At 45.2% G+C, this 12251-nt stretch overlaps 1 protein-coding gene across 1 annotated transcript in view; it reads right to left on the minus strand.

Moving 5' to 3' along the window:
* The window catches only part of LOC120031418 (integrin alpha-8-like), an 82383-nt gene that overhangs the window by 49309 nt on the left and 20823 nt on the right, over nucleotides 1–12251 (minus strand). Inside the window, exon 13 of the mRNA XM_038977157.1 lies at nucleotides 8426–8623. Coding sequence (XP_038833085.1) covers nucleotides 8426–8623 — 198 coding nt within the window. The remainder of the gene's footprint in view (nucleotides 1–8425; nucleotides 8624–12251) is intronic.

Below are 12251 nucleotides of genomic sequence, written 5' to 3' on the forward strand. Positions count from 1 at the left end.
TCAACTGTACATCTGTATTCCATACCCAGTCGTTCTTTTCCCTCTGAAAAGTGCCACTGACACAGAGGCTGATTTGGGGTAAATGTACCCTTGGGGTAAATAAAACATAGCCTATGGCCCACTTTCACCTTCCAAGTCAATCATATTTCCACACTGATAAAAACATGTCTGCCACCACTGATTTGAGGTTAGTACGTAAACACACACACATACAGACACACATTGGGAGTAAGTGTACCTTTGGGGTATGCTGAGTAACTAAACCTCTGTACTAGTCCCGGACTCCCTGCTCTGAGAAATATGGCTGCCATCCAACGTTTACACAACCTGTCAACCTGTTAGAGACCGGCTGCTTCAAACTTCTGTATAAGCTCTCTCTTTAGAACCAGTGTTCAGTGTGTCAGCTGTCAAAGTGTTCAGTGTGTCAGCTGTCAAAGTGTTCAGTGTGTCAGCTGTCAAAGTGTTCAGTGTGTCAGCTGTCAAAGTGTTCAGTGTGTGTGTTTTATTTCACCTTTATTTAACCAGGTAGGAAAGTTGAGAACAAGTTCTTATTTACAACTGCGACCTGACCAAGATAAAGCAAAGCAGTGCGACAAAAACAACAACAGAGAGTTACACATAAATAAACATACAGTCAATAACACAATAGAAAAAAGAGCAAGAGGATAAATAACAATATGGGGATGAGGTAGTTGGGTGTGCTATTTACAGATTGGCTGTGTACAGGTACAGTGATCGGTAAGCTGCACTGACAGCTGATTCTTAAAGTTAGTGAGGGAGACATGAGACTCCAGCTTCAGTGATTTGTGCAATTCGTTCCAGTTATTGGCAGCAGAGAACTGGAAGGAAAGGCGGCTAAAGTAAGTGTTGGCTTTGGGGATGACCAGTGAAATATACCTGCTGGAGCGCGTGCTATGGGTGGGTGTTGCTATGGTGACCAGTAAGCTGAGATAAGGTGGGGCTTTACCTAGCAAAGACTTATAGATGACCTGGAGCCAGTGGGTTTGGTGAGTGAGGGCCAGCCAATGAGAGAATACAGGTCGCAGTGGTGGGTTGTATATCGGGCTTTGGTGACAAAACGGATGGCACTGTGATAGACTACGTCCAGTTTGCTGAGTAGAGTGTTGGAGGCTATTTTGTAAATGACATCGCCGAAGTCAAGGATCGGTAGGATAGTCAGTTTTACGAGGGTATGTTTGGCAGCATGAGTGAAGGAGGCTTTGTTGTGAAATAGGAAGCCGATTCTAGATTGAACTTTGGATTGGAGATGCTTAACGTGAGTCTGGAAGGAGAGTTTACAGTCTAACCAGACGCCTAGGTATTTGTAGTTGTCCACATATTCTAAGTCAGAACCGTCCAGAGTAGTGATGCTAGTCGGGCGGGCGGGTGCGGGCAACAATCGGTTGAGGAGTATGCATTTAGTTTTACTAGCATTTAAGATCAGTTGGAGGCCACAGAAGGAGTGTTGTATGGCATTGAAGCTCGTTTGGATGTTTGTTAACACAGTGTCCAAAGAAGGGCCAGATGTATACAGAATGGTGTCGTCTGCGTAGAGGTGGATCAGAAGATCACCAGCAGCAAGAGCGACATCATTGATATATACAGAGAAAAGAGTCGGCTCGAGAATTGAACCCTGTGGCACCCAATAGAGACTGCCAGAGGTCCGGATAACAGGCCCTCCGATTTGACACACTGAACTCTATCTGAGAAGTAGTTGGTGAACCAGGCGAGGCAGTCATTTGAGAAACCAAGGCTATTGAGTCTGCCGATAAGAATGCGGTGGTTGACAGAGTCAAAAGCCTTGGCCAGGTCGATGAAGACGGCTGCACAGTACTGTCTTTTATTGATGGCGGTTATGATATCGTTTAGGACCTTGAGCTCGGCACCCCATGAGCTGGTCATTGGGTGCACCCATGACCAGCTCTTCTCCACAGCTTGCATAGTGGAGAAGGTATGGTGGGATTCGAAATGGTCGGTGATCTGTTTGTTAACTTGGCTTTCCAAGATTTTAGAAAGGCAGGGCAGGATGGATATAGGTCTATAACAGTTTGGGTCTAGAGTGTCTCCCCCTTTGAAGAGGGGGATGACCGCGGCAGCTTTCCAATCTTTGGGTATCTCAGACGATACGAAAGAGAGGTTGACCAGGCTAGTAATAGGCGTTTCAACAATTTCGGCTGATAATTTTAGAAAGAGAGGGTCCAGATTGTCTAACCCAGCTGATTTGTCGGGATCCAGATCTTGCAGCTCTTTCAGAACATCAGCTGTCTGGATTTGGGTGAAGGAGAAGCGGGGGGGGGGGGGGGGGGGGGGGGGGGCTTGGGTAAGTCGCTGCAGGGGGGGCTGAGCTGTTGGCCGGGGTAGGGGTAGCCAGGTGGAAAGCATGGCCAGCCCGTAGAATAATGTTTATTGAAATGATCGATTATCATAGATTTATCGGTTGTGACAGTATTTGCTAGCCTCAGTGCAGTGGGCAGCTGGGAGGAGGTGCTCTTATTCTCCATGGACGTTACAGTGTCCCAAAACTTTTTGGAATTAGTGCTACAGGATGCAAATTTCTGTTTGAAAAAGCTAGGCTTAGCTTTAGTAACTGACTGAGTATATTGGTTCCTGACTTCCCTGAAAAGTTGCATATCGCGGGGGCTATTCGATGCTAATGCAGAACGCCACAGGATGTTTTTGTGCTGGTCATGGGCAGTCAAGTCTGGGGTGAACCAAGGGCTATATCTGTTCTTAGTTCTACATTTTTTGAACGAGGCATGCTTATTTAAGATGTTGAGGAAAGCACTTTTAAAGAGCAACCAGGCATCCTCTACTGACGGGATGAGGTCAATATCCTTCCAGGATACCCGGGCCAGGTCGATTAGAACAGCCTGCTTGCTGAAGTGTTTTAGGGAGCGTTTGACAGTGATGAGGGCTGGTCGTTTGACCGTGGACCCATCACACACGCAGGCAATGAGGCAGTGATCGCTGAGATCCTGGTTGAAGACAGCAGAGGTGTATTTAGAGGGCAAGTTTGTCAGGATGATATCTAAGAGGGTGCCCATGGTTACAGATTTAGGGTTGTACCTGGTAGGTTCCTTAATAATTTGTGTGAGATTGAGGGCATAATGCTTAGATTGTAGGACGGCCAGGGTGTTAAGTATATCCCAGTTTAGGTCACCTAACAGTACGAACTCTGAAGATAGATGGGGGGCAATCAATTCACATATGGTGTCCAGGGCACAGCTGGGGGCTGAAGGGGGTCTATAACAAGCGGCAACGGTGAGAGACTTGTTTCTGGAAAGTAGAAGCTCGAATTGTTTGGGAATAGACCTGGATAGTATGACAGAACTATGCAGGCTATCTCTGCAGTAGATTGCAACTCCGCCCCCTTTGGCAGTTCTATCTTGTCTGAAGATGTTATAGTTAGGGATGGAAATTTCTGGATTTTGTTGGTCTTCCTAAGCCATGATTCAGACACGACTAGGTCATCAGGGTTGGCGGAGTGTGCTAAAGCAGTGAATAAAACAAACTTAGGGAGGAGGCTTTTAATGGTAACATGCATGAAACCAACGCTTTTACGGTTACAGAAGTCAACAAATGAAAGCGCCTGGGGAATGGGAGTGGTGCTGGGGGCTGCAGGGCCTGGATTAACCTCTACATCACCAGAGGAACAGAGGAGTAGGATAAGAGTACGGCTAAAGGCTATCAGAACTGGTCGTCTCGTGAGTTCGGAACAGAGAGTGAAAGGGGCAGATTTCTGGGCACGGAAGAATAGATTCAAGGCATAATGTACAGACAAGGGTATGGTAGGATGTGAGTACAGTGGAGGTAAACCTAGGCATTGAGTGATGATGAGAGAGGTTTTGTCTCTAGAGACACCAGTTAAGCCAGGTGAGATCACCGCATGTGTTGGGGGTGGAACAAAAGGGCTATCTAAGGCATATTGGGCAGGGCTAGGGTCTCTACCGTGAAATAAGACTATAATCACTAACCAGAACAGCAATAGACAAGGCATATTGACATTAGGGAGAGGCATGTGTAGCCGAGTGATCATAGGGTCCAATGAGTAGCATTAGATGAGTCAGGGAGCCAATTCCGTAGTCACTGCTGGAGACACGCCTATTCAGACAGCTAGCGGGCCGGGGCTAGCAGATGGGCATCCGGCGATGGCCATCCTGTTGAGACCACCTCGGACGGTTGCGTCAGCATACCAGTCGTGATGGATCGGCGGAGCTCCGTGTCGGCAGTAAAGGGTCCAGGCCAATTGCCAAAATAGGTATTGTAGCCCAAGAATTGGCTGGTGGACCTCTTTGGCTAGCCGGGAGATGGGCATAGCTCCAGGCTAGCTCCAGGCTAACTGGTGCTTGCTTCGGGACAGAGACGTTAGCCAGGAGTAGCCACTCGGATAGCAGCTAGCTAGCTGCGATGATCCGGTGTAAAGGTTCAGAGCTTGTGGTAGGAATCCGGAAATGTGGTAGAGAAAAAGCAGTCCGATTTGATCTGGGTTGATATCGCGCTGTGCAGACTGGGAGGAATTGACCGGGTTGAGGCTGGCTGATGTCCGAGTTAACGGTGAGGAACGCTAGTAGTGGCAAACTGACTACTAGCTAGTAGCTAGTTAGCTGGCTAGCTTCTAATGGGTGTTCCGGTTCGAAAGTATAAAAATAGCAGATCCGTACCACATTGGGCGAGGCGGGTTGCAGGAGTAAATATTCAGTTCATAGATGGAAAGTGAGATTAAAATATATCCGCAATATATATACAAGGAAAAATATATATACATGGGACAGGACGGGACAAGACAAAGACACATGTCCGACATCTACAACATCTTGGATTGTGTTTGTGTGTGTGTGTGTTGTGTGTGTGTTTTCTGTTCAGTAGAGCTGAGTCAGTGTGATTGCTGATTTGCAAGTTAAATGTCTACAGCCTTTGACCTCTGACCTTACAGCTGAACATCCCTGCCCTCGGGCCATCTGACCCCTGACACACACACAACTGACCTTAACCCTAACCCTAGGAGTGGGAACAGCAGAGCTTCCCAAGGTCAATGTGTGTCTAGCAGGCTATAACCTCTGTGTACCAGGGACATCTCCTGATGTTTCTGACTGACTGCTCTCTCTGACTGACCCAGTCACTTCTCCAGGGTTTAGTTTAACAGGAACACCACTTCCAAGAAGCTAATGAGTAACTTTGTTGTGAAAAACCTCACAACCTGTGTTGCCTCTGAGAGATGGCGCCTAGACTTGAGCTCAGTGGGTTAATGCAGTCTTGAGGAGTGCAGACAATCAGTGAGTGAGTGAGTGAGATGGCTATGCCACCCGGGAGCTTTCCCTCCACTACCAGAGCTTTCCCTCCACTACCAGAGCTTTCCCTCCACTACCAGAGCTTTCCCTCCACTACCAGAGCTTTCCCTCCACTACCAGAGCTTTCCCAGAGGGCCTTAGAAAGCCTGAGTTACAACACGCACGCGTACATGTATGCATGCTTATATGTACAGTTTACATACACCTTAGCCAAAAACATTGAAACTCCGTTTTTCACAATTCCTAACATTTAATCCAAGTAAAAATTCCCTGTCTTAGGTCAGTTAGGATCACCACTTTATTTTAAGAATGTGAAATGTCAGAATAATAGTAGAGAGAATGATTTATTTCAGCTTTTATTTCTTTCATCACATTCCCAGTGGGTCAGAAGTTTAGATACACTCAATTAGTATTTGGTAGCATTGCCTTTAAATTGTTTAACTTGGGTCAAACGTTCCCGGTAGGCTTCCACAAGATTCCCACAATAAGTTGGGTGAATTTTGGTCCATTCCTCCTGACAGAGCTGGTGTAACTGAGTCAGGTTTGTAGGCCTCCTTGCTCGCACATGATTTTTCAGTTCTGCCCACACATTTTCTATAGGATTGAGGTCAGGGCTTTGTGATGGCCACTCCAATACCTTGACTTTGTTGTCCTTAAGCCATTTTGCCACAACTTTGGAAGTATGCTTGGGGTCATTGTCCATTTGGAAGACCCATTTGCGAACAAGCTTTAACTTCCTGACTGATGTCTTGAGATGTTGCTTCAATATATCCACATAATGTTCCTTCCTCATGAAGCCATCTATTTTGTGTTCTTGGTTCTTTGGCTTGCAAGCCTCCCCCTTTTTCCTCCGAACATAATGATGGTCATTATGGCCAAACAGTTCTATTTTTGTTTCATCAGACCAGAGGACATTTCTCCAAAAAGTACGATCTTTGTCCCCATGTGCAGTTGCACATCTTTTTTATGACTGTTTTGGAGCAGTGGCTTCTTCCTTGCTGAGCGGCCTTTCAGGTTATATCGATATAGAACTCATTTTACTGTGGATATAGATACTTTTGTACCCGTTTCCTCCAGCATCTTCACAAGGTCCTTTGCTGTTCTGGGAGTGATTTGCACTTTTCGCACCAAAGTACGTTCATCTCTAGGAGACAGAACGCGTCTCCTTCCTGAGAGGTATGACGGCTGCGTGGTCCCATGGTGTTTATACTTGCATACTATTGTTTGTACAGATGAACGTGGTACCTTCAGGCATTTGGAAATTGCTCCCAAGGATGAACCAGACTTGTGGAGGTCTACAATTGTTTTTCTGAGGTCTTTGCTGATTTCTTCTGATTTTCCCATGATGTCAAGCAAAGAGGCACTGAGTTTGAAGGTAGGCCTTGAAATACATCCACAGGTACACCTCCAATTGACTTAAATGATGTCAATTAGCCTATCAGAAGCTTCTAAAGCTATGACATAATTTCCTGGAATTTTACAAGCTGTTTAAAGGCACAGTCAACTTAGTGTATGTGAACTTCTGACCCACTGGAATTGTCATACAGTGAATTATAAGTGAAATAATCTGTCTGTAAACAATTGTTGGAAAAATTACTTGTGTCATGCACACAGTAGATGTCCTAAATGACTTGCCGAAACTATAGTTCGTTAACAAAAAGTTTGTGGAGTGGTTGAAAAACAAGTTTTAATGACTCCAACCTAAGTGTGTGTATACTTCCAACTTCAACTGTACATGCACTGTGTTTGTACAGTGTGTGTGACTGAGTAACTCGATGTGGGGTGATTCTGTATAGGGACTGGCTTTGGTTCATATCCTGGCACAGACTCAACACTTACACTCAGAGGCCAGAGAAATTGATCACAAGCCATGCACTGCATATGTGTGCATGTGTGTGTGCGTGTGTGTGTGTGTGTGTGTGTGTGTGTGTGTGTGTGTGTGTGTGTGTGTGTGTGTGTGTGTGTGTGTGTGTGTGTGTGTGTGTGTGTGTGTGTGTGTGTGTGTGTGTGTGTGTGTGTGTGTGTGATGTTTTCATTATAAAAGACCCAGATTTCCTGTTTGCAGAATGGAGAGATCAGAGGAGGTCTGTTGTTGTTACAGAAAGAAGAAAAGATGGAAAGAAAAAAAGAATCATTCCTACTTTTCAGCTTGGTCTATAGAAGTACAAAGACTGATCTACACTGCTTTTAGAATGGCTCCAAATTGAGGGGAAAACAAGGGGGTACAAAAGTTTAATTTCAAAACATGTGCAGTCTTAAATCACCTTTTAAGAGCCCATGATTCCAAGTAAATGAATGTGTATACAAACACTCACACAGACATTCAGACTACCACTGACTGAACATGTAAATACAAACACTCACACAGACATTCAGACTACCACTGACTGAACATGTAAATACAAACACTCAGACACAGGATTTCCCTTCAGATTGCTCTAGTGTGGCATGTTCATCTGTACCATGACATCACAAAAGAGGAAGTCTCCAAAGTAATATCAGCCACATGAACATGTTCTTCTGAAGAATTGGAGGCTTGTGTCCGCTAGAGGCCTATAGCGCTATGGTGAAATATCTGGCGAACAGACTAAACACTTTCAAAGGGAAATTTAAAAAATGTATATTCATCACTCCAGCACCATCCCAACATGAACATATGTGGAAATGGCACATTTCTATGTTTTGTAGCAAAAAAGATAAGGAAAATAAGTGTTTCCAATGACATCGTCAAACAATTAGTAGGCAATTAGTAGACAATGCCTACTCATAATTGGTTAAAATCACATGATGCACACTGATGATGTTATTGGAAACACTTATCTCCCTCATATCTATTTTTCCACAAAACATGAAAACACCATTTTCACATACATTGATGTTGGGGTGGTGCTGGAGATGATGAATATGAAGTTGAAACATTTTGACATTTCCTTAAGATGTTTTAGTGCACAGAGAACAGACTTATTGCATGCCCCCCCTGTCTTCCTGGGACAGGACAAGAAGTCATCAGAGAATCGTCGTGGCAACAGCTCTGTAACCCCACTACCCCTCCTGAGTAACGACTTCACCAGAAGAAGGGAGGAGAGAAGTGAAATGGAAAAAAGACGAGAAAATAAGTAAGGTGCATGGGAGTGTACCAGGGTAATGGTTGTTGTCCAGGTCTCTGTCCCCCCTCAGGGTGAAGCCGTAGCCGGAGAGGCCACTACTGGAGGCCCAGGCTCCATAGAGCTCCTGGCTGAGGGTTAGGCCGCGGGCCGTCAGGTCTCTCTGGCCATTGTAGATCAACACCAGGCCACTCCGGTCCTCCCCTCCAAACGGACAACCCACTGCCACGTCTATCAGAGAGAGAGAGAGAGGGGGGGGTATGACGGTAGGAAACACACATAGAAACACAAAACCAACTCTAGTATGAGTTATAAGGCTGGCCTTCTGAAGTGATACAGCAGACCAGCTCACATCAGCAGGAGAGAGGGATGAGAGAAAAAGAATGAGAGAGAGGGATGAGAGGGATGGTTTAGACGTCAAGTGAAAGCCCCTGAGGGAGAGGTAAAGAGACTACCTAGGACTACCCCTCTCGCTTTCCATGTCCTTCTCTCTCTCTCCAAATGTATATGTCAAACATGTAGAACTGGTGATTCCTGTGACAATGAGCAGCCAATGGCTACCCTCCACCAGCGATTGCCAGGTGTTAGCCCCACCGCACTGTCCCCCAAACCCCCCCCCCCCCCCCCCCCCCCCACACACACACACACACACACACACACACACACACACACACACACACACACACACACACACACACACACACACACACACAGATACAAACACTACTGTATGATAATGAGGGAGAACATCACAGCGTCTCAGACTCTAGTCTCCATTGTGGCTCAGACAGCTGGAGTCTCTGGCTCCATTCAAGCTCCATTCTGGCTCCACTAGCACTGCAGTTTCCTGAGGCTAATAGATTCTCTACTGATCTGTCTTGTGTGTGATCACCTCCACATTCCCAGTCTAACCCAGCTGATGCATCAACCTTAGGACAAAAGCCTCTGAGTTCACTCAATGCATGTGTGTGTGCATGAGTGTGTGTGTGTGTCACGTATACTCCCTCTCCGGCCTCTAGGTCATCAGGCTGCTGATTATCCCGCACACCTGTCACCATCGTCTCGCGCCCCTGCACCTCATGACACTCAACTGGAAACTTATCAAATCACAAGTAACATGCGCCAAATACAACAAGTGTAGACCTCACCGTGAAATGCTTACTTACAAGCGCTTAACCAACTGTGTATTTCAAGAAGAGTTAAGAAAATATTTACCAAATAAACTAAAGTAAAAAATAATAAAAAGTAACACAATAACATAACAATAACGAGGCTGTATACAGGGGGTACCGGTACCAAGTCTGTGTGCGGAGGTACAGGTTAGTTGAGGTAATTTGTACATGTAGGTACTGTAGGGGTGAAGTGACTATGCATAGATGATACACAGCGAGTAGCAGCAGTGTACAAAACAAATGGTGGGGGGGTCAATGTAAATAGTCCGGAGGCCATTTGATTAGTTGTTCATCAGTCTTATGGCTTGAGGGTAGAAGCTGTTAAGGAACCCTTTGGTCCTAGACTTGGAACTCCGTTACCGCTTGCAGTGCGGTAGCGAAGAAAACAGTTTATGACTTGGGTGACTGGAATCTGACAATTTTATGGGCTTTCCTCTGACACCGCCTATTATATACAGTTGAAGTCGGAAGTTTACATACACTTAGGTTGGAGTCATTAAAACTAGTTTTTCAACCACTCCACAAATTTCTTGTTAACAAACTATAGTTTTGGCAAGTCGGTTAGTACATCTACTGTGTGCATGACACAAGTCATTTTTCCAACAATTGTTTACAGACAGATTGTTTCACTTATAATTCACTGTATCACAATTCCAGTGGGTCAGAAGTTTACATACACTAAGTTGACTATGCCTTTAAAAAGCTTGGAAAATTCCAGAAAGGGATGTCATGGCTTTAGAAGCTTCTGATAGGTTAATTGACATCATTTGAGTCAATTGGAGGTGTACCTGTGGATGTATTTCAATGCCTACCTTCAAACTCAGTGCCTCTTTGCTTGACATCATGGGAAAATCTAAATAAATCAGCCAAGACCTCAGAAAAAAAATTGTAGACCTCCACAAGTCTGATTCATACTTGGGAGCAATTTCCAAACGTCTGAAGGTACCACGTTCATCTGTACAAACAATAGTATGCAAGTATAAACACCATGGGACCACGCAGCCGTCATACCGCTCAGGAAGGAGACGCGTTCTGTCTCCTAGAGATGAACGTACTTTGGTGCGAAAAGTGCAAATCAATCCCACTATAGCGACATAACCTGAAAGGCCACTCAGCAAGGAAGAAGCCACTGCTCCAAAACCGCCATAAAAAAGCCAGACTACGGTTTGCAACTGCACATGGGGACAAAGATCGTACTTTTTGGAGAAATGTCCTCTGGTCTGATGAAACAAAAATAGAACTGTTTGGCCATAATGACCATCGTTATGTTCGGAGGAAAAAGGGGGAGGCTTGCAAGCCAAACAACACCATCCCAACTGTGAAGCACGGGTGTGGCAGCATCAAGTTGTGTGGGTGCTTTGCTGCAGGAGGGACTGGTGCACTTCACAAAATAGATGGCATCATGAGGTAGGAACATTATATGGATATATTGAAGCAACATCTCAAGACATCAGTCAGGAAGTTAAAGCTTGGTTGCAAATGGGTCTTCCAAATGGACAATGACCCCAAGCATACTTCCAAAGTTGTGGCAAAATGGCTTAAGGACAACAAAGTCAAGGAATTGGAGTGGCCATCACAAAGCCCTGACCTCAATCCTATAGACAATGTGTGGGCAGAACTGAAAAAGCATTTGCGAGCAAGGAGGCCTACAATCCTGACTCAGTTACACCAGCTCTGTCAAGAGGAATGGGCCAAAATTCACCCACCTTATTGTGGGAAGCTTGTGGAAGGCTACCCGAAACGTTTGACCCAAGTTAAACAATTTAAAGGCAATGCTACCAAATACTAATTGAGTATATGTAAACTTCTGACCCACTGGGAATGTGATGAAATAAATAAAAGCTGAATCATTCTCTCTACTATTATTCAGACATTTCACATTCTTAAAATAAAGTGGTGATCCTAACTGACCTAAGACAGGGAATTTTTACTAGGATTAAATGTCAGGAATTGTGAAAAACGGAGTTAAATGTATTTGGCTAAGGTGTATGTAAACTTCCGACTTCAACTGTAGGTCCTGGATGGCAGGAAGCTTGGCCCCAGTGATGTACTGGGCCGTACGCACTACCCTCTGTAGCGCCTTACGGTCAGATGCCGGTCAGGATGCTCTCGATGGTGCAGCTGTAGAACTTTGGGACCCATGCCAAATCTTTTCAGTCTCCGGAGGGGGAAAAGGTTTTGTCTTGCCCTCTTCACGACTGTCTTGGGGTATTTGGACCACGATAGTTCGTTGGTGATGTGGACACCAAGGAACTTGAAACTCTCGACCCACTCCACTACAGCCCTGTCGATGTTAATGGGGGCCTCTTCGGCCCGCTTTTTCCTATAGTCCACAATCAGCTCCTTTGTCTTGCTCACATTGAGGGAGAAGTTGTTGTCTTATACGTGCGTTTGAATGACTGATTGAGTTATGCCTCAACACTGATAGACATTGATTCAGATTTATTGATTTAGTTCTGATGATGATGATGGTGTGGAGGGAGTGGAGGGAGAGTGGCTCTAAAACATTCATAAAAACATAAACACATACATAAATAACTAAGTAGGATTGTCATCAAATGTTCACATATTCATTGGTCCCAGTTCAAGACCACATGCCTGAGGCTCTGAAAAGCATTTGGGCTCCAGACCTGAATGTGTGTGTGTGTGTGTATAAGGGTGTCACAGGAGGTTGGTGGCACCTTAAT

The sequence above is a fragment of the Salvelinus namaycush genome, chromosome 37 (assembly GCF_016432855.1).
Source record: "Salvelinus namaycush isolate Seneca chromosome 37, SaNama_1.0, whole genome shotgun sequence".
Lineage (NCBI taxonomy): Eukaryota > Metazoa > Chordata > Actinopteri > Salmoniformes > Salmonidae > Salvelinus > Salvelinus namaycush.